Source organism: Salmo salar, chromosome 16 (assembly GCF_965601325.2).
Source record: "Salmo salar chromosome 16, fSalSal1, whole genome shotgun sequence".
In the NCBI taxonomy this organism is placed as follows: Eukaryota; Metazoa; Chordata; class Actinopteri; order Salmoniformes; family Salmonidae; genus Salmo; species Salmo salar.
This window is the reverse complement of record NC_138306.1, coordinates 75,706,792-75,733,104: the sequence shown is the minus strand read 5'-3', so window position 1 is coordinate 75,733,104 and position 26,313 is coordinate 75,706,792. Positions and strand designations below refer to the sequence as shown.

General features: G+C 46.2%; 2 protein-coding genes across 16 annotated transcripts in view; both read right to left on the bottom strand.

Moving 5' to 3' along the window:
- Positions 1 to 40: 40 nt before the first annotated feature.
- LOC106574686 (uncharacterized) lies at positions 41 to 4,742 on the bottom strand. The gene is given in 7 exon segments (XM_045696712.2): positions 41 to 1,356; positions 1,657 to 1,793; positions 1,952 to 2,063; positions 3,172 to 3,224; positions 3,227 to 3,344; positions 3,475 to 3,677; positions 4,715 to 4,742. Coding segments are annotated over 7 exon segments (969 nt in total). The 3' UTR covers positions 41 to 1,038.
- Positions 4,743 to 6,221: 1,479 nt separating this feature from the next.
- LOC106574620 (inositol polyphosphate-4-phosphatase type I A-like) overlaps positions 6,222 to 26,313 on the bottom strand; it is a 49,587-nt gene continuing 29,495 nt past the window's right edge. The window contains exons 2-24 of one of the 15 annotated variants that reach the window (XM_082962925.1): positions 25,218 to 25,438; positions 24,926 to 24,970; positions 24,729 to 24,847; positions 24,156 to 24,272; positions 23,842 to 23,921; positions 22,195 to 22,309; positions 21,959 to 22,049; positions 21,230 to 21,377; positions 20,779 to 20,909; positions 20,519 to 20,623; positions 20,325 to 20,433; positions 19,637 to 19,654; positions 18,631 to 18,817; positions 17,398 to 17,616; positions 16,825 to 17,134; positions 16,408 to 16,440; positions 15,944 to 16,116; positions 15,106 to 15,229; positions 14,757 to 15,024; positions 14,582 to 14,679; positions 14,304 to 14,416; positions 13,975 to 14,129; positions 6,222 to 8,464 (exon numbers count right to left, since the gene is read on the bottom strand). In XM_082962925.1, coding sequence (XP_082819051.1) covers positions 8,332 to 8,464; positions 13,975 to 14,129; positions 14,304 to 14,416; positions 14,582 to 14,679; positions 14,757 to 15,024; positions 15,106 to 15,229; positions 15,944 to 16,116; positions 16,408 to 16,440; positions 16,825 to 17,134; positions 17,398 to 17,616; positions 18,631 to 18,817; positions 19,637 to 19,654; positions 20,325 to 20,433; positions 20,519 to 20,623; positions 20,779 to 20,909; positions 21,230 to 21,377; positions 21,959 to 22,049; positions 22,195 to 22,309; positions 23,842 to 23,921; positions 24,156 to 24,272; positions 24,729 to 24,847; positions 24,926 to 24,970; positions 25,218 to 25,323 — 2,997 coding nt within the window. In that variant the 5' untranslated portion in view covers positions 25,324 to 25,438 and the 3' untranslated portion in view covers positions 6,222 to 8,331. Of the gene's footprint in view, positions 8,465 to 10,393; positions 12,833 to 13,974; positions 14,130 to 14,303; positions 14,417 to 14,581; positions 14,680 to 14,756; positions 15,025 to 15,105; positions 15,230 to 15,943; positions 16,117 to 16,407; positions 16,441 to 16,824; positions 17,135 to 17,397; positions 17,617 to 18,630; positions 18,818 to 19,636; positions 19,655 to 20,324; positions 20,434 to 20,518; positions 20,624 to 20,778; positions 20,910 to 21,229; positions 21,378 to 21,958; positions 22,050 to 22,194; positions 22,310 to 23,491; positions 23,508 to 23,841; positions 23,922 to 24,155; positions 24,273 to 24,728; positions 24,848 to 24,925; positions 24,971 to 25,217; positions 25,439 to 26,313 lie in introns of those variants that run through there. The other 14 variants (XM_082962930.1, XM_082962934.1, XM_082962921.1 and 11 more) reach the window with 14 other exon arrangements.

Below are 26,313 nucleotides of genomic sequence, written 5' to 3'. Positions count from 1 at the left end.
ACAACCTGGTAACATCACTCATGGACATTTGCTGCTGATATCAGAAAATTAACATTGTAGAATATTTATTTCCTGATAAAGTAAAATGATTGATGGTGATTCAGAACATAATGGCAAGTCAAAACAGACACTAGAGACATATCCACCACCTCAAACTGTCTCCCTCTTATCAAGATCTGTACAAAACTCATTATGAAGAGTGGACATATCCACCACCTCAAACTGTCTCCCTCTTATCAAGATCTGTACGAAACTCATTATGAAGAGTGGACATATCCACCACCTCAAACTGTCTCCCTCTTATCAAGATCTGTACAAAACTCATTATGAAGAGTGGACATATCCACCACCTCAAACTGTCTCCCTCTTATCAAGATCTGTACAAAACTCATTATGAAGAGTGGACATATCCACCACCTCAAACTGTCTCCCTCTTATCAAGATCTGTACAAAACTCATTATGAAGAGTGGACATATCCACCACCTCAAACTGTCTCCCTCTTATCAAGATCTGTACAAAACTCATTATGAAGTGTGGACATATCCACCACCTCAAACTGTCTCCCTCTTATCAAGATCTGTACAAAACTCATTATGAAGAGTGGACATATCCACCACCTGAAACTGTCTCCCTCTTATCAAGATCTGTACAAAACTCATTATGAAGAGTGGACATATCCACCACCTCAAACTGTCTCCCTCTTATCAAGATCTGTACGAAACTCATTATGAAGAGTGGACATATCCACCACCTCAAACTGTCTCCCTCTTATCAAGATCTGTACAAAACTCATTATGAAGAGTGGACATATCCACCACCTCAAACTGTCTCCCTCTTATCAAGATCTGTACAAAACTCATTATGAAGAGTGGACATATCCACCACCTCAAACTGTCTCCCTCTTATCAAGATCTGTACGAAACTCATTATGAAGAGTGGAATTTTGGAGCCCCCCCCCCCCCTATAATTTTGTAAAAATAAACAATTGAAAGCAATATGGGACAGCGGTATAGGTGTAGTTCCCAGCCCAGCGCTTATTACTTCAGGGAGTCCATGAAGCTCTCCAGGTCCACTGTCCTCATGATGACAACCTGGTGCTCCTTCTCCAGGACTCCCAGCTTGTCCAGGACCATCATGCCCCGGGTGTAGGTCCCCTGGAGCTCCACGGTAACCGCCACCCACACGAAACCATCATCGATGGCCGCGTACGAGTCGCACGACAAGAAACCCGGGCCAGCCGTCATCTCCCGTTGGTAGCGAGCGCAAGTGGCCACGGTGTCCATGGTGTGTTTGAAGATGCTCTTCATGAAGCGGGCCTTGTCTGAGTCCTGGGCCAGCCAGTTGTCACAGAACGACTGCAGGGTGCAGATTAGAGATGGATGGGACAAGTGGGTTTGGAGAAAAGACAAATCAATTTGCTCAAACAAAATGTATGTAAAATATTTGTAAAAAGACTGCAGGAGATATTTTGATAGTAATGAATTGTCTATAAGCCAGTGGATGCATCTCAATAATTGAAAGAGGCCCTCTCTCCTTGTCTCATTTCCTCCCATCTGTTCTGATGTGAGAGCTGGACCAGTGTTTACAATAAGCCTGGTAGTGTGTGAGCCTTTATTTAGTCTGTATAGGTAGATGACCAGTACCTGTGCTCTTACCCATGGTAGATTGTTCTCACAGCAGAACTCCCAGGTAGCGATGTAGGTTGGACAGAAGAAGCGGTTCAGGACGATGTAAGCAGCCTCCGGGTCGGCAGCAAAGTTGAACTCTGCACACACTGTGGTGTTCCCCCTCGCTGCAAACACAATATCCAAGAAACAAATACGTTATTATTAGGTCATTATTATTTATATAATTTCATAGCATCCTACCAGGTCAATTGACTGTATGACAAGGTATGTTGATAACAAGTCACTAGGCCTATGTAAATGGCATTATAGACATAAAGCCCTTAGTCAGTGTTGCCTCCCATGATGAAGAGACCTTTGAGTTTCTGAGGGAGGGTGGGGTCAATCTTCACTGCAAGGGCCAGGTTGGTCAACGGGGCCAGAGCTACCAGGCACACCTAGACAGAGAAACAACACTGAGTCAATCCAGACATCTACTATGAAGAAGAAACAAATACCCTTAACGTCTTGGCAACGAAGCACTAGACCTTCTTGTTATAAACTGGTGCTGAACATCTCAAACTAAGAGCATTGTGTTTGGTACAAATCATTAAGTTCTAGACCTCAGCGGAATCTGGTAATGAATGGTGTGGCTGTTGAACAAGTTGAGGAGACTAAATTACTTGGCGTTACCTTTGATTGTAAACTGTCATGGTCAAAACCTATAGATTCAAAGATGGGGAGAGGTCTGTCCATAATAAAGAGATGCTCTGCTTTTTTGACACCACTCCAAAAAGCAAGTTCTGCAGGCTCTAGTTTTGTCTAATCTTGATTATTGTCCTGCCATGTGGTCCAGTGCTGCAAGGAAAGACCTAGTTAAGCTGCAGCTGGCCCAGAACAGAGAAGCACGTCTTGCTCTTCATTGTAATCAGAGGGATAATATTAATACTGTGCATGCCAGTCTCTCTTGGCTAAGAGTTGAGGAGAGACTGACTGCATCACTTCTTTTTAAGAAACATGAATGCGTTGAAAATGGTTTGCATAGTCAACTTACTCACAGCTCTGACACACACACTTATCCCACCAGACATGCCACCAGGGGTCTTTTCATAGTCCCCAAATCCAGAACAAAAAATAAAAAATAAAAACACAGTATTATATAGAGCCATTATTGCATGGAACTTCCATCTCATATTGCTCAAATAAACAGCAAACTTGGTTTCAAAAAACAGATAAAGCAACACCTCACAGCACAACGCCTCTCCCCTATTTGACCTAGATAGTTTGTGTCTATGCATTGATATGTAGGCTACGTGTGCCTTTTTAAAAATGTATGTAGTTCTGTCCTTGAGCTGTTCTTGTCTAATGATGTTCTGTATTATGTAATGTTTCATGTTTTGTGTGGACCCCAGGAAGAGTAGCTGCTGCTTTTGCAACAGCTAATGGGGATCCTAATAAAATACCTTCTTGTTTGGATTCCAAGCCCCAATGCAAAGACATTTCTCATAGATCTAGGGGTGCTGGGGTTTGGTTTTAGCTTAAGAACCTAACCCTTTTGTTACCGACCTCTCCAGGGTTCTCATTGACCAGCCTGATGATGGCTTCCACAGCCCCTTCCACAGCTCCAGGCTTGGGGCATCTAGGTCAGGGGTGTCCCCCAGCCCATCCTGCCCGTGGAAGGAGCCTGCCGACAGGGGGTGGCCCATCAGAGGCTCCGCAGCTCCACCGAACACTGGGATCTAACGCAACACAGCAGATATAATACACACTGATATTAGTCTATAAAAGAGCATAAGCTTACCACCAAAATTGTATCATCGTTACAAATCAAATCGTTGTTTAATGAAGTGAGCAGTGTTTCCGCCAGGCCTACCTCAAGTCTCTGCAGACCTTGAGGACGCGCAGTGTGTTCCTGCAGGAGTTTTCCAGGGAGGTGTTGCCGCTTACGCAGGTGATCCCCAGGACCTCCACGTTGGGGGCTGCGAGAGCCATCATGATGGCCTGAGCGTCATCCACCCCCGTGTCCACGTCAAGCACCAGTTTCTTCTCGGACCTCCTTGGATCCTTGAACGCTTAGAGGTGCATTCAACGACATATTCACAACAGCAGTAACATTAAATGGGACATTACGCTCCAAAATCTAAGATTGTCGACAATTTCTTTACCCGCAAGATTGTGCTTGACGATAGTTTGACTGTCGTTGCGGACGCGTCTTTGAAAGACTAAAGCATGTCTGCTACACCTTGTCATGCACCTTTATATCGGAATGAATGGGAGAAGACACACCGTATAGGAATTGAATCAGAAGTTAATCAGGCTGAGTAGAGCAGCCGTAAAGAATATCCGATATTGCCTATATGGAAACCCCATGTGTACGTAACGTAGGTGGATAACCAGAGTTTGCCGGCCTGTCACAGGTCAAAAGGTTGGTGAACTGTAGCCTGTTATTACCAAGCTGATTACCACTGGAGTCTACGTAGCGAACCGGAGTGTAAGCTCGCGAGACTTCCGGGCGGTTGTTCGAAGGTCAGGTAAAAAAATAATAAACCACCAGCCCTACACCGCTGTATGTGAGGGTGTAACATCCCCAACGTTGTGGCAACGTAATGGCAATGCTCCGCCCTTAACATAATATCCCGTATTATGTCAGAAATAGTAACCAGATCCAGGCCGTCTTTTTCCTGCCTGTTCTCTTAGCTTTGTGTCAGTGTCCATCACCATTCGAATCCCTTTGGGTCACCTCTTGTTTCTTTCGCTCACCATTTTGGAGGACAGTTCATTGTTGCTGCAATGTTGTGAATGTCCTTCGGTAGGATGACTTTTCCAGTTACTTTAGTGAGCTCTTCGATCACCAGTCTTTTGTTGCCATCGTACTTTGTCAGTAATAAGGAACACATGGCGCGTTCAGCCAGGCTTAGTTGTCTCCTCTCGGGGTATTTCTTGAATGCAGCCTGTACAAGAACATTAATTTATATACATTTATGAACAACCGTCAACCAGTAATTGTTATGTGATAGTCCTACTGTATTTTATCATAACAGTAAGACTATAAAATGCATCATAGTATTGCCATCTGGAATTGAACCATTATGTTGACCACTCAACTCACTGACTTCACGGTTGTGTATTTTGACCATTTCCTTTACAACTAATCTCTCTCCATCCTCTGTAGTTTTGACTTTGATTAAAGCTGGGCATCCAACCCTGCAGGTACTGTAGAGACAATTAATCTAATTTAACATTGTCGAACAATGTAAAACGAAATACATTTCTAATTAAAAATTGTTTTTTATACTGTCCCCACTACAAAAACAATAATATGCTCTCTTGTCCTGGAAAACATTGCATTGAAATACTCTTGTGACGGACGGTGGCTGCAAAACCAGTGCCCCTTGTCAGGAGATCTAGCAGATATGTAGGCTACATGACCATGGATACAAGCAAAAAAAGTCATCTAGAAATGGTAGTTAGCTACCTCGTTTTCAACGCACTCCTTTAGAATGTGATAAGAAATGTCTGCCAACGTGTATAGAAGTCAGATGTATGTTCATGTACTTCAACTCAGGATTGTAATGGTGCCTTGGATTTAATCTTTTGACGTTTTCACTTGTTCTTGCGTCGCGGCGGTAAAACTGGACACAATTCTCATTTTCGAATGCGGTGACCGCATTATTAAAGTCTGTATAATTTGAGTATGTCGACCCAACATTAAAGAAGCCATTCCTCTGCGCGAAAGAGACGTCCTTTCACGGGTCCGCAGCCACTACTGTCGAGTTCTTCTTATTCCCCCCTTTTTGTTCGTTCTTTAGTGTGCAAACCAGATGTTGAGTGCATTACTGCCACCGTCTGGACTGGAGTGTGATTGAGAGTAATAGACCACATGACTGCTTATATCTGCCAAGGTCGTATTCTAAGCACACTGTAGTTCTCCAAAACCTTTTCCTAACGCAGTCAAATGTATTAAAATACCAATCTTTGGACGTATCCTGAACAGTGGAAGAAAATATGATCTATATATTCCAAAGATGTTTTAATAAAAAAAAAAAGTCCAATATTAATGATCAAATAAAAAGAATACAGGGTTACAAATGGGGCTAAAGGCTGAGTAGATTTGCATTCACTGTGCGTGACCACTACGGGCCTGACAGTTGTCCAAGAAATTCGACCAGCACTCCTTTGTAAAAAGAGAAGTGAAAAATAAACCCAATTACTTCCACCTCTGGAAATGAGACGCTGATCTCCATAGTGTGCCGTATGCCAATGGTGCTGCCATTGTCTTCAAGCCGCACTTTATTTTAGGAATCAAAATGTGTTGAACCGTGTTTCTTTCTAGTTGTGACTATGAGTACGTCTTTGGATCGCTCCACAGACATAACTGGCTTCATATCTCTACAGCTTTGCTACTGTATAACAAGTGGCATCTTGCAGAGAACAAAAAAAATAAATCCTAGTAGCCAGACAAGGTCTTTTGTTTTACTGTGACCTGGCTGGATGACATTTCACTCTAGCTAGAGTCACCCAGATAAGATTCTGGAATAGAATGAATTGTAATAAGAACAGAACATTCCAACACCCTGATGTAAACTTTCAAGTCTTCCATTACAAAGACAAAACGATGACGTTGAACATTCTTTTATTAGCGTCAGATATTGATGAAAGCTTCATCTAAAGCAACAGTCAGGCCTATACAGATATCCTCTTTGTGCAGGATACAAGATATGCGCTCATTACAATAGAAAGAAATACAAATCCAATCCCAACGCTTGAATTATACCCTATAGTATAGTACATAAATGCAAAATAAAGTCTGCAGATAGCAAAATATGTTTCCAATAATACTAAAAATATTTATTAACATTAAAGACACTACAGTAAACACACTAAATGTACACAAACTGCATCTCACAGTTGAGTTTGTGTGTAAATCCTGTCGTGTGCAGTACAGAGGTGCCTGTTGAAAAGCAAACATATGTGAAGCTTTGATACATACACACACGACTCATTTGTCAGATCAAGTCTCCTCTGGCTCAAATGTGTATCAAATTGCAATCTCATTAAATGTTGCAAAAAAGGAAGTCGACATTGCCGCTCGTGGTGAAAATAGACTTGACAAATGTTGTTGAGCAGCACAGTTTCAGATTAACGTACAATGTAACTCCCATACCGATAACAATTTTACTGACTATTTATTTTTACCCTGGTCAACAACGCCTACCAACAAGACAATCCTAAAATAACAGTGCAACAAATGCAGAAAATGATCTGAAAGAAAAGTGCTTCTTGGGTGTTTAAATGGTTTACTACTGGTCTTTACATGGTTCAATACTAGAACAGAAAATAATCTAAACAATTTCCTTTACAAGCCAATGTTACATAATGTATTATGTTTCATTTGCTACCCTCAAACCCAACTTTTTCCAGAAATTAACTTGGTAAAAGAGGGAAGTGGATCTTTCTAGAACATTCATAGCTTTTTCATATTCCTCTTTAAGTCTTAAAGGAATAGTTCAGGATTTTGGCAATGAGGCCCTCTTTGTGCTAAGCTAGTTAGAGGTAGTTTCGCAAGCCAATGCTAACTTCACCCGACTCCCGGGTGAACTCGTGCCAAAATCCCAAACTATCCCTTTAAGACAGTGCTAAGACTTCAGTGAGCTGCCAGATAATGCCACACAGCTAAATCCATTCACAATCACAACCCTTCATTTGGCAAAGAAGTTGAACGCAGGCGTTACAGATATGAAATAGGAAACAGTACATGGGTGAGGTACGCATCAGACACTGAAAGCTCTGGTTGGTCTTGGGTTGCCATTGCAGTCTGTGGGACATCTCTCTACAGGGTTTCTTAAACTATGGGTCGGGTTCCAAAGTGGGCCCTGGGCATGCAAAAGGTGGGTCGTGAGTTATGAGAATACATCTCTAATCACGCACTATTTCGTCTTCCTTTGGGTCGCTGGTGAACCATTTGGGTCACAGGAGGATGGTCAATTTCTTATTTAGTTCTGGAGCTGAAAACGTTGAAAGAACCCCTGCTCTACAGGATTAGAGTACTGCTAAAGCCACGTGGGGAAGGAATCCTTCATCAAGTCCATCAGACTGGCTTGACCTCCACAATGTGTAGTCCATACGTAAAACACTCCCTAAATGAGAACTCTGAAATGCATAGGCTCTGGCCAATGACGCCAACCAAATGTACGAATCCCAGTTTACATGTTAACTATGGGTTGAGAGACAACTTTGAACATAGTCAGCATGAAGTAGCATTGTCCTAGGATGAACCTTTGGTGACCTATAGATTGCCTGAGGCTCTGAAAAGAAATAAAAGTCCTCACTGTGTATAGCGGTAAAGAATCAGTGACTGTCTTTTCAGGGAAAAGACCTCCTTGCTGTATCTTGACTAACCTAAAAACGTGATGTAACCAGACAGTGTAGTTACTAGTCCCACCTGACTTATCTACAACTTCAGAACAATCTAGAAAAGGTATGCATGTGTGGTCTGAATAAATTGTATATCGTTTCTCAACCAGTAGTGGTTTGACATTTTCCCCATTCCATAGTTTCTGATATTCGTCTTTGAAATGGAAAATATGCATCGATTCAGTGCACAGCTATTTACCACAGGACTTCCCCAACTACCGTAGGTTGAAGACCATCTAACCAATGATTCATTTTTTTATGCTGCCGTTGTCGTTGCTGTCCCCATTACAATAGAGTAGATTATGATCCAAATCAAGTCTCAACCTTCCCAAACGTTCCGTCGGGGGGCCTGTAATGTTTGGGGAAGGCCTTGAGCTGCAGACAGTTAAAAGCATACTTGCGACATCCCACGTTCTTCATGGTATTCTCCCGTCTGCAGCCCTCACTGGGAAAAAGGAGGGAGGGAGGGAGGGCAAGCACAGATAGAGAGGATGACAGCAAAGTGAAGAAAACAAAACAAAAAAGGGCTCGTGTTAAAAGACAATGAGGAACCCAAAAACCAACCAAAACATTGACGCCACTGTCAAAGAAACATGGAGCCAACAGCTAAAGCAGACGGTCGGACGGATTGTCCCGGGAAATATCGGGATGTTGTTGGAGGGAGGGTACAGAACACTAATACTGTGTACAGAAGACGTGCTTTCTAGGTAGAGTTACGAGCACCCCAGATAAAGTGAAACAAGAGCAATAAACGCACACACTTAAAAGTTCTACATTCTAATTTCAATGCAACAGTTCCATTCCAGGGAAAACAGAGAACTGCACTATTCAAATACTCTATAGTGAAGTATACACCTTCTCCTCTGATACATTTGGCATGACGTTTGTTATATAACAACATTAAAGCTGATTCTTTGGGCTGCTGACTAAGTGACTGCTATTGCACTTTCCAGAGAGAAGCATTCGAGAGAAATGGAGAAAAGTATACTATTTCAGAGAGAAGCATTCGAGAGAAAGGGAGAAAAGTATACTATTTCAGAGAGAAGCATTCGAGAGAAAGGGAGAAAAGTATACTATTTCAGAGAGAAGCATTCGAGAGAAAGGGAGAAAAGTATACTATTTCAGAGAGAAGCATTCGAGAGAAAGGGAGAAAAGTATACTATTTCAGAGAGAAGCATTCGAGAGAAATGGAGAAAAGTATACTATTTCAGAGAGAAGCATTCGAGAGAAATGGAGAAAAGTATACTATTTCAGAGAGAAGCCGAGAGAAAGGGAGAAAAGTATACTATTTCAGAGAGAAAGGGAGAAAAGTATACTATTTCAGAGAGAAAGGGAGAAAAGTATACTATTTCAGAGAGAAGCATTCGAGAGAAAGGGAGAAAAGTATACTATTTCTGAGCATATTCATAAATGGTTATCCAAGCAATCCTGATATTGGGTTGGAACTTGGCAAAGTACCAGACAAGGGTTAATACAAAGATATCTGGAACAGCAACTACAATGTCTCCCTCTCATTATCAAGTGACACCTGCATGACGATGATGTAATCACATCAAACTCTCCATAAGATCACATATATTTATCAAACATGAGCATTTAGACAAGCATGAAAATATAATGCAACACAATATAAATATATTCTCTATAGTCAAAAGCGCTAAGGAATTCAAGAGAAACAGAAAAATAACACTTGAGAATTGAGTCAGGAACTTGGTTTTAGTTGGAATATTCCTGGATTTAGCATCACTACAACATGTTTAACACAGTGGGTTTCTTCATCGGAATTAAATACACCAGCAGAAAAAACTGTCACCAGCACATTCTGCAGTTCTCTACAATTTTAGAATGGTCTCCTAATTGCGTGTATCCCCAGAACGGAGCAATCCAACTCTTTTCATAGGACCTCCTGGTTGACAAGCATCTGTAGTATCATTACCAACCAGCAGGCAGAGCTATTTCACATTTGGTTGAGGCAAACTCCATCCTAATATTGTACATACTGGGTTTCCCTCCTAAATGGCACCCTATTCCCTATATAGTACACTACTTTGACCAGGGCCTATAGGGCTCTGGTCAAAATTAGTGCACTATGTAGGGAATATTGTGCCATTTTGGACAGAACTTGGGTGCTGCTCTAATGGAGCACATTTTCCCCTGGCCGCCCCTCAGCTCTCTCCCCTGGCCGCCCCTCAGCTCTCTCCCCTGGCCGCCCCTCAGCTCTCTCCCCTGGCCGCCCCTCAGCTCTCTCCCCTGGCCGCCCCTCAGCTCTCTCCCCTGGCCGCCCCTCAGCTCTCTCCCCTGGCCGCCCCTCAGCTCTCTCCCCTGGCCGCCCCTCAGCTCTCTCCCCTGGCCTCCCCTCAGCTCTCTCCCCTGGCCTCCCCTCAGCTCTCTCCCCTGGCCGCCCCTCAGCTCTCTCCCCTGGCCACCCCTCAGCTCTCTCCCCTGGCCGCCCCTCAGCTCTCTCCCCTGGCTCCTCTCAGCTCTCTCCCCTGGCTCCTCTCAGCTCTCTCCCCTGGCTGACAGATGGTGTTTATGGGACAATAGAGGTAGTTCTACACCAGCATACTTATCAATAGATGATCTGATTTTATACATTTCTATTATTTACAATATTGATATACAAGATTGAAAAAGTAAATACTGTGGAATACTGAGAAAGAAATACTGCATGTACTTACGTATTTGTCGATAATGTAAAACAGTAACATTGCACAAAATCGGCAAAAAAAAACCTAAAAAAAACCCTCTGAATATTCAAAGCCAAACCATTGAACTAACCTAAATACACTATTAAACCCAGCCTAGCTCTCATACCAGTCACACAGGTGAGAGAGGCCTAACAAGCTCGCATATAGCTCAACCAACCATGACAAAAGAATCCTTCCAGTTTTCCATTGTGGGGGTCTAGGAGTTGGAAATGGGGGGTGGAGTGGATGTAAGACAAGCGTGACAATCTCACAGAGGAGGCTATTTTGGGACGGATGGTCCATTTCTTTAGTAGGTCACTTTAGATTGGATTGAGTGTGGCCGTCTTGGGACGTAACACAGCACTGAAGACAGGTATTATACTGATTAAAATGGAGAGAGGCTATGGGGCTGGAAAACGATAATATATTAATGAGTGCATATACCATTAGATGGCTAATCATGTTTTTATGGGACTAGATAGCAACTACTGTATATGGACTCTCTCGGGCAGAGACCAGGAAGTCCAGAGTGCAAGGCTTGGAAGTAACCCAAAGAGTCTGCTATCAAATCTCCCTTTCTAGGGCGCTTCTCTGTGGAAGCGGGATGGATTTGGGCTGCTGGGAGATCTGGAAGTAACACTTTGACCTGGAATAAAGATCCAAGACCTGTATCTACTATCTGAGACCTGGCTAAAACATTTGGCACAACAAGCATGGGCTGTGTCTCAAATCATCCCCTATATTTAGTGCACTACTGGTCAGAGGTAGTGCATCATTTGGTGGTAGGGAGCCATGAGGTTTGCCCATGTACATTCTCTTCTCTGTCATTTCCCTAGAACTGCAACCCTTATAGGTTCTCAAACAAAGAACCAATTCAAAAACACAAACTCTATAGTAAATAGGAAACTTGGTACAGACATGAAATCTGATATCAACTCAAAAATAAATACTTCGGAAAAACTACACTGCATAATCAAACAAGCCAACAAAGCTCCCCTGAAATATCATACATTCCCAGATTTAGTCAATTCAAATTGCTCCGACCAAGATGAAACTGTATCAATTGGCAAGACAAGCTAACAACCTTCATTAAGATGACAACGTTGATAAAAAAGTGCATTGGTTTAAAGTGAAAGCGGACACAAGTCTCTCCTGCTGTAAGAGTAGGAAGGCCTGAGGAACAACAACAAAATGGCCGCCAGATCAAGACAACATCAGCTTGATATTGCATGGCCAAGCCATCCCTTGGCTTATGCTGTATGCAAACCTTATGGAAGACGTAAACGTCAAGCAAGCCAGAACATTTGCATGACTGAAAATAAGCTCTGTGCAAAACCAAAGGATCCATGACATCATATTATCATGGTTATAATCATGTCATGAGCTGGGAAGCTGCATTATAAATACTCAAGGACAACTGGGACAAAACTTCCATTAAATTCAGCTAAAACTTCTTACCGGCTATATTTCACAAAGTTTCTCTCCATACTCTGTATTTGATTGTTGTAAAACAATGGGTGTTAAACTGAGTAATATGTCAGAACACTGACAGTAACAGTCTCATACAGTACGGCACATAGACCTTTAGACCAGCCTCCTGCTCTGACTGGATTGGTTAGGACAGAGAGCAGGGCGGGAGGAGTGCTGGCTGCCCATTGGGTGGAACAGCTGGCAGTTTAGCCGAGTGACGCACATAAAGTCCAGTCAGGTACACACAGTCTGCCCTCGACCAATCAGAGGGTTCTCCCGGCTGAGCTCCAGACAGACTGATATAGAGCGACTGACTGACTCCCTGTCTTCCTCCTTGACTGACAAACTAACTTTTTGCCTTTCTTCCTGACCGACTGACTGACTGACTGATGGACACACTGGGGGGAACGGGCAGAGAGAAGAGGTGAGTAGAGGTTGAGAGTAGGTGGGGCTGGGTGGCAGAGGGGCTGTGCCTTCAGCTGCAGCGGAGCTTGGCCAGGAAGTAGGCGACGCTGAGGAACAGCCAGACGACCAGCAGGTTGGGGCTGAGGGCCAGCAGGGGCAGGGAGTACAGCAGGCTGGGGTCCAGCCTGAAATCACGCACAGGCAACAGGCCACTCAGGTTCTTCTGGGTGACCCCCTCCCTGGTCCCAATGCTGCGGAGAGGGGGAGGGAGGGAGGAGAAGCCAGGGCCAAAAAGTACAGGTGGCATGGATGGATAGATGGACACGTGCATTGGGACAGGGATGAAGTGGCCAATAAGAGTGGAGGAGACGGTAATACACGATATGAATGATATGTGGTGGCCATGATCAGCCGTGGATAACAAAGAGAGATACCAGTGATGGTGCAGGTGGGGTGTGATAACATTACGGTTTGGGCCACAGCCAGTGGAATGGAACGGGAAAAGAAGACCCATTCAGCCAGTAATGAACCCAAACAAGGATAAGAAACACCCCAAATTAAAAACGGATAAAGGAAATCATTCCAACCAAAACATGAAAAATGATAGACAAATACATTGTCATAAAAGAGGAAGAGAAAGAGAGAAAGGAGAAAATTAAGAGAAATGTTCTGCATCTTTAGGAAAGAAAAGATCAAGAGGTAAGAAGAGAAGACAGTGATGATTCTCCATGTTCATACCACAGACAACAGATATGGGGGGGTTGTGCTCCAATCCATTTCATTTCAGTCAAGTCATTGAATTTGGATTTACTTCCTGAACAGCTGGTGGGGTGGGGGAAGGTATGCCAGCCTCAAGCCATGCACTTAAAATTCCCCATACCAAATAGGAACAGGAAGTGGGCAGGTGAAGAGAGGAGCGAGAGACCATGCAGGAAGCTGCAGCCAGCATTACATTACTACCCAACAGATCTTTCACATAACCTACTGTACTCTACAGGGCTTCCGTTCTGGGAGTCGTCACATCCTTACACAAGGTTTCTGTTCCTTCTACCCTCCTTCACTTCGTCTAGCCCTTCTTATCTTCTCAGCAAGCAGTGTCAGAGAACAGGGGGATGGGGTTGGAGGAGAGCTGGATAGGGGGATGATGTGGGGGTATGGATAGCGAGCTCTGTCGTCATGGGGGAGCATTCTCCACAAACTGGCTGGACAGACTGACAAGCAGATGCTGCGTGAGGAACCAATGCTAATTACAGAGAATTAAAACACAACTTTTATATTTTATTATTTTTTTAAATGGAGGAGAGGGGACCCTGTAGTTGGCACTGTCCCGGCATATGGAGCGAGCAATATGTGTGTGTTTCATTTTAGTTCAGGCAGTGGGCTGGACACCTACCTGCGCATGCAGTCGAGGGCCTGGGAGAAGACCTGTGGGGCCATGCCATGTTCGTGCTGTAGGATCAGACACTGCTCCAGGGTGACGGACATGGCCGTGCGGTCCTTAGCGCTCTTACAGCTGGTGAAACGTACGCCGTTCAGACGACGACAGATCTGGGGAGGAGAGATACCAGGAAATAATAGACAGCAGGCTGCTCACTACAAAATGATTCTTCAGGCCTGCTCTGGATCCTCATTAGTAACATCCATACAGAATGAAATGGACTGGACTCAAAAGGATCATCTCCAATAATTCATTCATGGCCCTGCAGCGAAAAATGGGCCTACCTCTGCTGCCTGCCACAGGATGTCTACGTTCTTGTTCTTCCTGGCGTGGACGTTCTGTCCCAGGAACCTCAGCAGTTCTGGTAGACACGTCTGGGAACGGGACCTGGGCAGGCCTGAGACCAGCGGGGATGTTATAGGCTACATCTTAACAATATTCTCCATATAGGGCCATTTACTTCAGGTAGGACCATATAGGGCCATTTACTTCAGTTAGGACCATATAGCGCCATTTACTTCAGGTAGGACCATATAGGGCCATTTACTTTATGGTGACTTACAGTCCTCAGGTAGGACCTCCTTGAACTGTTGATAGTAGGAGTTGAGTCTGGCCAGACTCTCTAGGTTAATGATCTCCTGCAGAGACGTGTCTCCAAACCTGTCACAAACAGGAGACATGTCAACAATACAGGGACATCACCACTCTGCATCTCTATCATTCCTTCCCCCGCTCACTTCTCTGCCAGCGTCTGCTGTTCGTTGATTCCCACGTTGAAGAGCACCGGCTGGACACGCAGCAGCATGCCGTTCTGGATCTCCCGCGGCAAAGCGTCAAACATGGTCTCCGGCAACGGGATGCGGACGTTGAAGCCATCCCGGTTGCCGGTGATGACCGGCAGCATGTCGGGGGAGGAGCTGGAGGTTGCCTGGGTCACCTTGAAGGTGACGTTCCGTAGGTCCATGATGCCAACCGACATGTCCTCCAACATGGACAGCTCCTCACCTGGGAGGTATGTGAGAGAGTGAACAATTATTAAACAGAGAGAGAGAATGAGAGAAAGAGAGAGGAGAGTGTGTACTTTACCGTAGGTGCTGAGCAGAGACTCAAACTGGGCCAGCAGGCCGATGGTGTAGAGCTGCCTGAGGAAGCCATCGTCACGGAGACAGTTCCTCAGCTTGATGATGAAGCCACAGATGAGGGCAGTGAGCTGGAGAGAGATATTAACATTAACACTGAGTGTACAAAACATTAGGAACACCTGCTCTTTCCATGACAGACTGACTAGGTGAAAACTATGATCCCTTATTGATGTCACTTATTAAATCCACTTCAAATCAGTGTAGATGAAGGGGAGGAGACAGGTTAAAGAAGGATTTTTAAGCATTGAGACATGGATTGTGTACGTGTGCCATACAGAGGGTGAATGGGCAAGACAGATTTAAGTGCCTTTGAACGGGGTATGATAGTAGGTGCCAGTTGCACCGGTTTGAGTGTGTCAAGAACTGCAACGCTGCTGTGTTTTCACATTCAACAGTTTCCCCTGTGTATCAAGAAGGGTCCACCACACAAAGGCCATCCAGCCAACTTGACAACTATGGGAAGTATTGGAGTCAACATGGGCCAGCATCCCTGTGGAACGCTTTCCACACCTTGTAGTCCATCCCCTGACAAATTGAGACTTATGAGGGCAAAAGGGGGTGCAACTCAATAGTAGGAATTGTTCCTAATTTTGGTATACTCGGTGTATATTAAACACTCAACATTTACTTACATTTAAATTTACACACATTCTACCTCACTGCTTGTGTGCGTGTGTGTGTGTGTACGCGCATGTGTGTTTGCTAATGGGTGTCCGTGCACACGTGTATATGAATCTGCGTGTGCGCGCACGTCAGTATGTGTGCATGTGTCCTGTGCTGACCGTCTGGCAGAATACCACGTCTCGTCTGTACTGCAGGGACAGGTCCATGGCGATGGTAGGAGCACTGTCCTGCATCAACAGGAACACCATGGAGCTCTTAGCCTTGTCACTCATCATAGCCACACACTCTGTCAGCGTGGTGAGGAGAGGGTACAGCGCCTCGCTCCACTCCCCTGAGCCACACACACACACAAAAACAGAAAGACACACACAGTAACACACACACTATGTACTCTTCTGCATTGAAAGCATCCTGAGAGACCCTTGAACTGCTGCTGCAACTCCTTCATATAATGTGAGACAATAACATGTGAAAACACATTGGATTTTAAGTCCATTTCTGATAAGGTATTAGAAACAGATGTCATATATAGAGCTAGACGAAGCAGTAGCACTGAGCTGGGCTGCAGCTAGAAGCAGTCAGAGAGACGGGACAGAAGCAGGGGAGAGGACAGAGCTCTTACCTGGGAACGCCTCCTCGCCACTGGGGCTGCCATCTGGAAGGGGTGGAGGTGCCACATGCATGGTTAGGGAGCGCCATCAGCAACATGGCAGACAGCACACACAGTACAGTAAGCACATAATAAGCTAGCTGGCTACAGTACATAGGCTGAGCTGGCGTCTAGGAGGCCACAGCAACGGGACTTTGGCTGGCCTCCAGAATCCAACAAGCACTGACAGACCTACCTAACACAGAGAAAAATGAACCATTCACAAAAAGGAAATATACATCTTTGGAATGTTTAAGAATTTTTTTTGCACAAAAACAAGGTAGGCCAATTCTAATAGGTTGAGATATGATGAATATGAACGCAGTTTGATGATAGGACAAATGTGCATGACAAAGCAAAAAAGCAAGTGAAGTGAAGAAAGAAACCTACATGGGTTTGCGTCAGGGCTGGGTGGGCATGCATGAGTCAGATTCAGGGTGAGAGGAGGCAGGAGGGAGGATGATGATGATGATGGTGAGGAAGGTAGTGATGGTGAAGGCTCCTCCTGGGTCATGCATTCGGGGTTGATCCAGAATGCCCTGGTACTCTGGTTACCTTTTTTACTGCTGCCGCCCTGCTGGTGACCTGGGGTAGTGTCCCCCTGGCTGCTGTCGCCAGGCAGACGGTCCTTCTGAAGGAGTTTGTCCACCCGCTGGATGATACACTCCAGACTCTTGTCTACATTTACCCACACCTTCTCCTGGGGGGAGGGAATGAAGAGGGGAGGAGGAATACAACAGAGAAGAACAGTGTGGGGGAAGGGAGAGAAGGGTGGAAGAGAGGAGAAGAGAGGAGAAACAGGAGAAGAGAATAAACAAAAGCTAATAAAATCTGATGGACCAACAAACCAAACAACAAATCCCTCAGTAAACACACTGCTTTCTTCCCTACATACTGGAACTGGATTTAAGTGCTCCTAAACCACTAAGGCTAAACTGGACCTGTGAACCCCCTTTGCCTTACCCACTCCTCCTCGTGCCAGTCGACGTGCAGCGAGGAGCGGCTGTTGCATCCGCTCCACTTGGCCAGCAGCGTGTCCTGGTCGTTGCGCAGGACTACTTGATCGGTGGCGTCGGCGGAGGGTGACGCCTTGGAGGCGATGTACTCAGGGCGCGCCGCGTTCAGCGCCTGGATGGCCGAGGCCAGCAGTTTGCAGTCGCACTCCGTCACCAGCTGGCGAGTCTGAGGGTAAAGGTCATACGAACCACACAGCGGGAATTGAGCCAAGCAAGAGAGGCCGTTCTGTATTCTCTTCCGTCCACATGATGACAAATAATATATCAATCTCTTTGGGTTTATGACTGAAGACAAAATACACACCCCACCAAGGTCAGTAAAACAGCACAAACAGACCTGGTACCAGGCCAGGGGCTCTCCCTCACCAACAGACCTGGTACCAGGCCAGGGGCTCTCCCTCACCTACAGACCTGGTACCAGGCCAGGGGCTCTCCCTCACCTACAGACCTGGTACCAGGCCAGGGGCTCTCCCTCACCTACAGACCTGGTACCAGGCCAGGGGCTCTCCCTCACCTACAGACCTGGTACCAGGCCAGGGGCTCTCCCTCACCTACAGACCTGGTACCAGGCCAGGGGCTCTCCCTCACCAACAGACCTGGTACCAGGCCAGGGGCTCTCCCTCACCAACAGACCTGGTACCAGGCCAGGGGCTCTCCCTCACCTACAGACCTGGTACCAGGCCAGGGGCTCTCCCTCACCAACAGACCTGGTACCAGGCCAGGGGCTCTCCCTCACCAACAGACCTGGTACCAGGCCAGAGGCTCTCCTTCACCTACAGACCTGGTACCAGGCCAGGGGCTCTCCCTCACCAACAGACCTGGTACCAGGCCAGGGGCTCTCCTTCCCCAACAGACCTGGTACCAGGCCAGGGGCTCTCCTTCCCCAACAGACCTGGTACCAGGCCAGGGGCTCTCCTTCCCCAACAGACCTGGTACCAGGCTAGAGGCTCTCCTTCCCCAACAGACCTGGTACCAGGCCAGGGGCTCTCCTTCCCCAACAGACCTGGTACCAGGCTAGAGGCTCTCCTTCACCAACAGACCAGGTACCAGGCTAGAGGCTCTCCTTCACCAACAGACCTGGTACCAGGCTAGAGGCTCTCCCTCACCAACAGACCAGGTACCAGGCTAGAGGCTCTCCTTCCCCAACAGACCTGGTACCAGGCTAGAGGCTCTCCCTCACCTTATCAGCCAGGATGGCGAGGGTCCTCTCCAGACCGTTGGCAGAGCGGTCCTTGGCGGCGCGGGACAGCCTCTCAGCATAGTAGCTGACCTGGGTCTTCAGGGTGTTGATGTGGGAGATGATCTCCTTGGCCCGGACAATGTCCTGGGGGATGTACACTATAGACTGACAGCTGGACAGGGCACTGCTGCAGAGACGGACAGGGTGGGGTGTTAAGAGAACACAGCATTTACCCTGAGTCACTCATACAGTAGTCACACAGACAGTAGTCACAGACACACAGACAGTAGTCACAGACACACAGACAGTAGTCACAGACACACAGACAGTAGTCACAGACACATACAGAGACATTAGACGCAGACAGTAGACGCAGACAGTAGATGCAGATGTGTAGACAAAGATGGTAAGAGCACACACAGGAACGTGAGACTGAATGTGCACTGCATTCTGGGAACTGAAGGAGATTGTATTTCTGCAACATTCTCTCACACTGCTTGACAGATTACACACCTGGCTGCATACAATACATATCTGAATAATTCAACTCTGTTAGAATATCCTACTCTGCAGTTCTGGGACTGAGCGGAGCATCCACATCCGCATGCACAAGCCTGTCCCTTACCTGGGAACACAGACAACACTACCTAGACATCATAGAACCAGATATTCAGAGTCCAGCAGACTCTGTTTAAGATGTACAATGCTATTGTTATGGATCTGTCGGTCTCTGTAGTTCTATGCCTCTGAAACCCCATAGCAAGCACTCTACTGTAGATCACCCTCTGTCCATATACAGTAGCTTACGATGGTAACTCACAGGCGGCCATTGTGGATTCACACTTAGTGGTGAAACACAGGTAGGTGACTGAGTGACTCAGCCTTACAGCTAAACAACAAACTCAGTGACGGCGAGCAAACAATTATTTCCGTGCAGAAAGAACCAAACAAACAGTGGGGAGAATAAAATGACTAAAGAAAAGAATCAGAGTACATAGGAACTCACCATTCTTCCTCATAAACGCTGATTAGAAAATAAAGATGCAATTGGAAAAAATTAAAAAGCCAGAAAACTGAAAATCATCTTTGAAATATATAATATAATTAACGGGAAATGCCAAGGCTAAAAGCAGCATAGCATGTAGTGTACAATGAGAAAACAGACAGGAAGTCGGCCGTCAGAATCATGCAGATCACGGATCATGCAGTAGCACAGGAACAAGGGAAAACAGACGTACATGGATTTGATAAATGAAGCATTGCATTTGACAGTATGTTGCGGGGTATCATTCATTAACCACAGAAATAATATTCTCAGGACCTGATTCTCAACTGTATAATGACGTTAAATGTTTAGACGAAAGCAGTGGTTTGTGTTTAATTCTGGTATTCATTCTGCCTAATGGTTAAAACCTGTTAAAACACTGTAAACATATTTCGATGTAGTCCAACGTTCCAATACCATTTTAAAAAGGGATGGGGAGAGGTACAAGGGTGTTTCTCTACCAAAAGACTTGATTAGAAATGTGTCCGTTAAAAACAAGAGACCTAAAAAGCCAAGCTCATACACAGCCAGATAATCAGTCAGTAGGGTTGTTAGCTGAAAAAATGTGATAAGATTAGTGAGCGTTGGCAGCAAGAAGGATACCACAGTTCCACCTGGGTTCCACCTCTTTGTGAGGTTCTGTACTCACTGTTTCTTAGCCTCCTCGAACTTGGTGATTTGCTTGCGCAGGCCGCTGTTCTTGAAGCCCTGGCAGTGGGCGGCGGGAGCCCCGATAGTCACCACGTCATACGTGTGGTCTGGGGGAACATAAATATTAAGGCCAAAGTGGAGAGCTGCATGAACAGCTAGGAGGGGAAAAACAGGGAATGGGGCTCAGCTCACCAAAGCCAGACTCATCCTGCACCCTCATCCTCTGGACATGAAGGTTGGTGGGTATGAACTCCAGCTTCCTCTCTGCCTTCAGGTTACTGGCCTTGAACGACGGACCTGGAGGAACGATCAGAGAAAAGAGAGGGGTGGAATAATCCTACTGTCTATCATATTAAACCACAAACCAAGCACCTTAGACATCGTTATCTGAGGCTGAAATAAGTTAGTGTGTTACCTGTAGTCGTGTGTGTGTGTGTGTGTACTGTACTAACCCGTGTAGTTGGTGAGGTCAGAGAGAGTCTCCTGGTAGGCGAGGATGATGTTCTGGTACTGAGTGACTATCTGTCGTCGAAGGTTCTCCCAGCATGGTGACAACTCTCCCAGCTCCTCCAGCTCACAAACCCTGAACACACACACTTCGGCAACTTAGGCATTAAGTGACCTTTTATTAATGCATATTCAAAAAAATCCATGGACCCGGTAATAAATGTGCATGTCTGTGTGTGTATATATGTCTGTGTGTGAATATGTCTGTGTGTGTGTGTGAGAATATGTGTGTCTGTGTGTCTGTGTGTGTGTATATATATATATATGTCTGTGTGTGCGTGTGTGTGTGTGTGTGTGTGTGTGTGTGTATATATATATATGTCTGTGTGTGTGTGTGTGTGTGTGTGTATATATATATATGTCTGTGTGTGTGTGTGTGTGTGTGTAGTAGTGTACCTGACAGCGTCCTCCTCGAGCAGCAGTTTGACATACTGTCTGGGGATGTTGAGAGACAACACACTTTCAGCCATCTGTTCAAGCACCCGCAGGTGGTGACCGTCCGTGGTGGGGAAACGGTACATTCTGGACATGGTTCCTCCAAACACTGAGACACACACAGACACAAAGTCATCTAACACAATCTCTGAATCATTTCTTTTGCTCCACAGTTGAGTAATAAATGATAAAGGACCTGCATATTTCAAAAGGTCCTATTTTGTCTCTGTGATGATTTAAAGTGTAAGAGAAGCATGTGAAAAATTATTTCCTTCCCAGAGGACAATAAGCCATTCCACTGTATACAGATGTCTGTCTCCACACACACACACACACACACACACACACACACCTGAGAGCGGTGACTAAGAAAAGCAACACTCTCACTGAGCGTACGGGTAATGACATTACTCAGTGAAACCTGCTAACATCCAGCCATGAGGGACGGATCGGATGGATGTCCAATCAAATCATTTAGAGGTGCAGAAATCATTTTTTACAACAGAATCACATTAGGTGAAATGTTACGGAGGATGATACCGAACTGCATTTGTCTCAGGTGACACTTATGAAACATTGGCGCCTGCTTACAAAGCGTCTCAGTGGGGGAGACAGACTCTTCTAGTGGGATTTGGTAGAGGTGGTGCCAGTGGGCTGAGATAATGGGACAGACCCAGATGTCCCTCCTACCTGATGTCAGCAGGGTGTCTTTGCATAAAGATGCATATTTGGCTCTGACACCCATGGATTCTGTCAGGCTCTCATCCACCGGAAGCACGGTCTGTGGCACACAGGGATAGAAGAGTCACACATGCAGGATGCACACACACACACACACACACGACCCTGGCCACGGTCTCACAGGTCACGGGTGTCTGACATTTGGTGTCAGCGGGAGGGATCCGGCGGAAGTCTCGGAAGCTCACCCTGCCGTTGATGGTGTCTGGTAACCTGGCAACAGGCAGAGTCCTCTGGTCCCTCTTCTCCTCTATCTGCCAGGCCATGATGGTGATGTTCCCCACGTGCTTGTTCTCTGCAGATCTGTTCATCCATAACACATCAATAGGGCTGTCAACGGCGTCAAGCAGCAACGATCAAACAGCAAAAAACTATGACAGACCCAATCTAGCTGAAAAATGTATAGGCTTCATATTTACATTACTATGGAGTCATACATTTAAGCATCCTCTTCGGTTATAAGACAATAATAATTTGGGTGCTATTTCACACGTGTGAATTAGATTAGACTCCTCCTGAGACCCCGCTCACAGAGTGGGGTCACGGCCAGGGTCAGCCTTGGATAATTAAAGAATGAAACAGAATTAGTGAGCGTTGGCAGCCAGCAGGACACACCTGATACAACATTGTTCCAGGGTTGATTAGGGTTAAGTGCCTTGCTCAAGGGCACATAGATTTTGTTTTACCTTGCCGGCTCAGGTTACTGGCACAGCGCTCCAACCGCTAGGCTACCTGCTGCCTTACCAAAGGCATGGCATATTCTATTTAACTAGGTAAGTCATTTAACAACAAATTCTTATTTTACAATGACGGCCTACCCCGGCAACGCTGGGCCAATTGTGCGCCACCCTATGGGACTCCCAATCACGGCCTATTGTGATAGAGCCTGGATTCAAACCAGGGTGTCTGTAGTGACACCCCTAGCACTGAGATGCAGTGCCTTAGACCACTGCACCATTAGGGAGCAATTATAATCATAATGACAAATTAATCCTGTCTGATTCAATTCCATTGTTGGGACTGATCAGAGAGGTGTTTATGGTGTAACCTGTCTGTCCCTCATACCTCAGGGCCAGGTGTAACCTGTCTGTCCCTCATACCTCAGGGCCAGGTGTAACCTGTCTGTCCCTCATACCTCAGGGCCAGGTGTAACCTGTCTGTCCCTCATACCTCAGGGCCAGGTGTAACCTGTCTGTCCCTCATACCTCAGGGCCAGGTGTAACCTGTCTGTCCCTCATACCTCAGGGCCAGGTGTAACCTGTCTGTCCCTCATACCTCAGGGCCAGGTGTAACCTGTCTGTCCCTCATACCTCAGGGCCAGGTGTAACCTGTCTGTCCCTCATACCTCAGGGCCAGGTGTAACCTGTCTGTCCCTCATACCTCAGGGCCAGGTGTAACCTGTCTGTCCCTCATACCTCAGGGCCAGGTGTAACCTGTCTGTCCCTCATACCTCAGGGCCAGGTGTAACCTGTCTGTCCCTCATACCTCAGGGTCAGGTGTAACCTGTCTGTCCCTCATACCTCAGGGTCAGGTGTAACCTGTCTGTCCCTCATACCTCAGGGTCAGGTGTAACCTGTCTGTCCCTCATACCTCAGGGTCAGGTGTAACCTGTCTGTCCCTCATACCTCAGGGTCAGGTGTAACCTGTCTGTCCCTCATACCTCAGGGTCAGGTGTAACCTGTCTGTCCCTCATACCTCAGGGTCAGGTGTAACCTGTCTGTCCCTCATACCTCAGGGTCAGGTGTAACCTGTCTGTCCCTCATACCTCAGGGTCAGGTGTAACCTGTCTGTCTCTCATACCTCAGGGTCAGGTGTAACCTGTCTGTCTCTCATACCTCAGGGTCAGGTGTAACCTGTGGTTCTTCTCCTGCAGCAACTCCTTCACAGGAAACAGAGCTGAGCCCAATAAATACATCTAGGTCAGGAGAAAGAGAGAAAGCGAGAGAATAAAAAGAGAGAAAGCGAGGGAGGGAGTGAGCGAGAAAGGATACAGAAACAGACGTCTAAGAAAACAACACTCCCAAGGTGGCTGGTGAGGGAAGGGAGGTGATGAAAGGAATGGGACTGACCTAGTAGTTTATTATCTGATGTGACCAGGACATATTACTTGGTGTTCTAATGTCATCTTATCTAATATCATTCTACTCACCGTGCCCTGAGAGCGGTCTTTGACGTCGTACACAGACAGCTTGACCTGCGTCTGCTGGTTGATCAGAGAGTCCAGGAAGAAGGCTATGCTGCTCAGGAATATAGGGTTATTGGTGCCCTGTAGGGGAAAGCAATCAATCCATGAAGCTCTCATTGTTGCTTCATCTAAACTGTACACATACAGAAAGATATTAGTTAACAACATTGTAAAATCATGTTTTATTGTCACATACAATCTGCTGCACCTATCTGGTGTAGTAGATTGTGTTGTTTTACAGGGTCAGCCATAGTAGTACGGCGCCCCTGGAGCAAATTGGGGTTAAGTGCCTTGCTTAAAGGTACATCGACAGATTCTTCACCTTGTCGGCTTGGGTATTGGAACCAGTGACCTTTCAGTTCCTGGTTCAAACTTTGAACCACTAGGCTACCTGTCGGATAACAACATTCTACAATCATATAGGAACACAACAGTGCAGTGCAATGGAGCGACGGCCCCAGGGGGCAGAGGGGCGACGGCCCCAGGGGGCAGAGGGGCGACGGCCCCAGGGGGCAGAGGGATGATGGTCTGTCTCACCTCGATGATCTCAGTCTGGGCGTGTTTGGTCCAGAAGGCCTGGGGAGGGGTGGTGCAGCTCACGGCCACAAAGCTGTTGGGTTTCCGCTCCAGAGCTGGGGTCACCAACTCATTACAGGCTGGGGAGGGAGGGACACAGCACGTTGGAACAAGAAATGAAAGACAAATTCCTATAGAAGTTAATTTACTGTACTCACCCACACTGAACTCTAGAACAGGCTCATCTGGATCCTGGCTGTTCCCTACAGAACAGCAAAGTAGCATTAGCTCATACAAGTCATTTTCCACTAATTCAGTTGGCAGAAATGAAAGGACAACAGTGATAAAACCATGTCGGTGTACCTTGATTTATAGACTGGATAAACAGGATGTGTACAAGACAGGAAGTAATTCCATTGCCAATTGTTCATCACAGGGTCTCTCATATTGTTTGTTTCCTTGATATTGTCTGTGTCCAACACACAACAAGCAACCCTTTTCCATTCTCACCTGCGAGCGCCAGGCCAATCATCTCAGAGGAGAGGTCAAAGGTGTTGGCCCGGTACACTGACCAGGGTCTCTGGTGGCGGGGGCTACGCTCTCTAGCCTCCGACATCCTGATCCTGCTGGCCTTCTCCAGGGGGGAGGAGAGGCACAGGTGGTGGCGGTGAGAACACACACACCCTTGTACTGAGCCACTCCACGGCCCCGCCTGGGCCTTCCTCTACGAGCTGAGAGGAGGAGGGAGAAAGAGGGACAATGATACACATAAGGGACCACACCAATTGTACTTCCATTCACATCCCTCTCCCTCTCCTCCCTCTCTGTACCTCCCCTTCACCTTCTCCGCTCACATTTCACTTTTGGTGCAGGAGCACTGCAGGCTGTGGAGGTGGCTGGACTCCCAGAGGAGAGGCTAGTCCACATACAAAGAGAGAGGGATGGACAGAAATATATAGAGAGAGACAGGGATGGAGGGACATCGATAGAGAGAGCAGCACGTGTCTGTGAACATGCAGTTACATATCATTACTCTGCTTCAGCAGCATCCCGAGGGCACTGCATCTCTCTCTCTGCTGCACAATCTGCTCTCAACCACATCTGACAAATTAGCTTATGTGTGTGTGCGCACACACACACACACACCACACACACACACACACACACACACACACACACACACACACACGCGTCCGTCTGTCCCTCAGTGTGCGTCTATATGTGTACTGGAGTCTGACTTCCTAGCAAGGCCTTCGTCCATGGAGTCCTAAATTATTCATAGATTTCAGAGTTTTGATACATCGGATGCATTGTCTTTGTTTGGGCACAAAGTGTTCAACATGAAGTAAACACAGACTGCCAGCAGAACTGCCAGCAGAAAGGAACAAGCTCTGAATACGACAAAGTTATTCGTCCTGTTTACACAATGGTCTCCCGTTATTTCATAACTGTTGCTTACAATTTCACACTATTATTTCAAGGTGCACTTTATCACATTAATTCAGAGAGAAGCTGCGATGGAGTAGGTGTCAAATCACACATATTTCAACCCGTGTGTCATCAGTTAATTGATAGCATAGAGGAACAGTTATAAAACGTATCATCT